The sequence below is a fragment of the Monodon monoceros genome, unplaced genomic scaffold (assembly GCF_005190385.1).
Source record: "Monodon monoceros isolate NGI ecotype Baffin Bay Population unplaced genomic scaffold, NGI_Narwhal_1 Super_Scaffold_19, whole genome shotgun sequence".
Classification (NCBI taxonomy): domain Eukaryota; kingdom Metazoa; phylum Chordata; class Mammalia; order Artiodactyla; family Monodontidae; genus Monodon; species Monodon monoceros.
In genome coordinates this window covers 67,041,422-67,044,357 of record NW_021703775.1, presented here as the reverse complement: position 1 = coordinate 67,044,357, position 2,936 = coordinate 67,041,422, and the positions used below count along the sequence as shown (strand labels likewise).

The 2,936-nt window shown below is 41.7% G+C and overlaps 1 protein-coding gene across 1 annotated transcript in view; it reads right to left on the bottom strand.

Annotated features, from left to right (window-relative positions):
- Positions 1–13: 13 nt before the first annotated feature.
- LOC114900482 (zinc finger protein 512-like) overlaps positions 14–2,936 on the bottom strand; it is a 6,077-nt gene continuing 3,154 nt past the window's right edge. Inside the window, 1 exon segment of the mRNA XM_029231626.1 lies at positions 14–2,309. Within this exon segment, the coding sequence (XP_029087459.1) occupies positions 2,025–2,309 (285 nt within the window). The 3' untranslated portion in view covers positions 14–2,024.

The following is a 2,936-nucleotide window of genomic DNA, read 5'->3' as shown; positions in this document are numbered from 1 at the left end:
TGGGAGCCACTGATTTAAGGAACAACTGGAAGATCTCCACGCCTACATTGTTTGAAATCCTTCATTTCACTTAGTCACGGTCCCTGAAATTAGCATCCACTGCAGCAGATACATTTTTGGTGAGGAAAGCCCTCCATTAAAAGAGATCATTTATACCTTCGTATGAATTACACTACATGCCTGGAATCTGGGAGCTGAAAAAGCCTCTCGGAACTCAGCTGTCCGTCTCCCCAAGACCACACTAAATACACACAAAGCTGCTCTTGAGTAGTCAGCAAGCCTTCGCTGAAATACCTCCAGTGACAGGAAGCCCTCAGCTTCATTGGGTGGCCCCCTCCAATGGTTTATTTAGCAGAGTTTCCCCAGCTTGGCTGTGCATCAGAATCTCCAAGGATGCTTGCAAAAATTAGGTATTTCCGGGCCTTACCTCAAACCTACAACATCAGACCTCTCATACAAGAAGCTTCCTTAGTAACACTCCCAAGGCAGTGCATCCACAGAATCACACCTGAGCATTATTGGTTTCATATGCTGGCCTTCATGACACAACATTGTAAATCAACTATACTCCAATAAAAAATTTAAAACATATATGCTGGCCTTCTTTGAGATCGAAGTGGCCATTTAGACAGAGAATAAGAGGGAGGTGACTTGGAGGCACAGGGATCTCAGGAAAGGGGAACAGGGTGGGAGATGTGAGTAGCCAGAGGGGACCAAAGGGGCTCCTGGCATGAAGGAGAAAGGGCCTAAAATAAGGGAGCTAGGCAACCCTCAAGATCAAGATTTTCCAGGGCCAGCAGAGGGCTTAAAGCCCAAATTAAAGCCAGCTGCTGTAATCCGGAGCTCCTTGACGGGAAGGGGTAGTTCCGCCTGATTTTGCCCCCAATAGTTCAGGAATCCAGGCCTGTGCCTGCATTAACCCATACACGGTCAAAATATAAAACTCTTTGATGATTTTGAGAAAGTATCTGCTAGGTAACAATACCAAAACTTATGAGTGAGCTAACAAATTCTCTAACGCATACCACGCAAAATGAAAGCAACTGGACTGCAATATCACAAGATATATATCACTGTGCAAAATTCACATCTAAACTGAATTTAGATAACCATGTACTTTAGCCTGTGGCATGAAAAAAGTGGCAATAAGTCTGAAACAAGAAAGGATGTTCTGATATTCAAAAATAGGATCCAACTTCTTGGACACCAGTAGGACTCATTTTTAGACCAAATAAGAAAAAGTGTTAACTTCTAGATTTGACCTATTTTCTTATAATACATAACATTCCTCTCACATGGGTCAAAGCACCAGGCCAAATCTAAACTATTCTTCTTGACACCCTGGAGAGTAACAGACCCTTAACTCTGATCTTAGTCCTTACTGTATAGCCCTCCAAGCCCTTCCCATGACTACTCCATTGTCATATACTCCTTGTCTCCTCTTGGCCAAATAGGGCTCCTTCCCTCTATGATCTGTTTATTCTAAACCAAAGGCTTCCAAGATGGGCTCTGCACCCCTCAGAAGTGCATCTGAGGCCGTGGAGGGGAATGATAAAAGTATCAAGGAGAAGGCTAAGTAGACAAGCCTTTGGGCTCACTACCCCTAGTTACTCAGAGCAACTCCATTTTTAGTTATTTTATATACTGGTGTTTTGCATAAGCTTTTATTATTTGGAAAAAAAAAGTAGGTGGGGAAAGGGGTTCTACTGCTATAAAAACAAACTGAAAACACCTACCTAAACTAAATATTAAACTACTACATATGAACTAACAAAGTGGAAATATACTGGGCAAAGACCAAACAAAAAAGTGACCTGGGAATTCAGGTTCACCCTGGAAGTAGCCTAACATTAAGAGGGCTCCTTAAAGAACTTCTGAAAAAGACTGTCACTCTAGGACCTACATGAATCCAAACACTGAAGCTGGATCAGATATACTCCATCTCCAAGGATAAAGGAGCAAAATATTGTCTATCATGTACTCACTCAAGTGTGTTTACTTTTCTGTATGTAGTAAGCCCAGTATCAGACATAATGGTTCAAAATTAACACTACTTTCTGCCTCACCTTCCGATCATCAGGCACCAGATCCTGAAGCACCTTTCTCTTAGGCCACTCCTTGGCCAGTTCAGCAGAGGCCAGCTCCTGCAGGTGGTATACAGCTATCTTGGCAGAACGCCTCTGAACTCGGCCCCCACTCTTTGGCTCCAAGCTCATGTCCTTCAAGCACTCTGGCTGTCCTGACTCTGGAAAGAAGGATATCTGCAAGAATAAGACACAGTAAAACACAGGCCTGAGAAATGGCTTCCATCAGATCCAGTGATTAAAGGCTGTCCTTCCTGCTCTCATATCGAAAGAGCTATTTTAAAAAAAAAAAAAAAAAAGGAAGAAAAGAAAGCTACTTACTAGCTTGCTAACCGCTAGTATAAAGCTCTACCATCTTAATGCACATTTTACTGGTAAAAAGCTTCTTAGCGGGATAAAATCTGTTGTGTTGGAATAAGTGAAAGTGGTTAAAAGTCAAGATATACCCATATACAAAGAAATAAACATCAACCCATATACAAAAATTAATTCAAAATGGATCGTAGCCATAAATGTAAACCATAAAAGTATAAAAATTCTAGAAGAAACCTAGGGAGAACGTTTTGTGATCCTGGGCATGATGGTTTTTTGATGTGTCAACTTGGTGAGGCTACCGTCATCAGTTAATCAACCAAACATTAATCTAGATGCTGATGTGAAGGTATTCTTATAAATCTAATATATGTCCACAATCAGTTGACTTTAAGTAGGAGAGGTGTGACAGAAAAAAGAGGCAGGAGACATTTCAAGCATGAGAGAGACTCAATACTGTTGCTGACTCGAAGATAAATGGACCATGAGCCAGGGACTGCAGGTAGCCTTTAGAAGTTGAGCACATCTCCCAGCAAACAC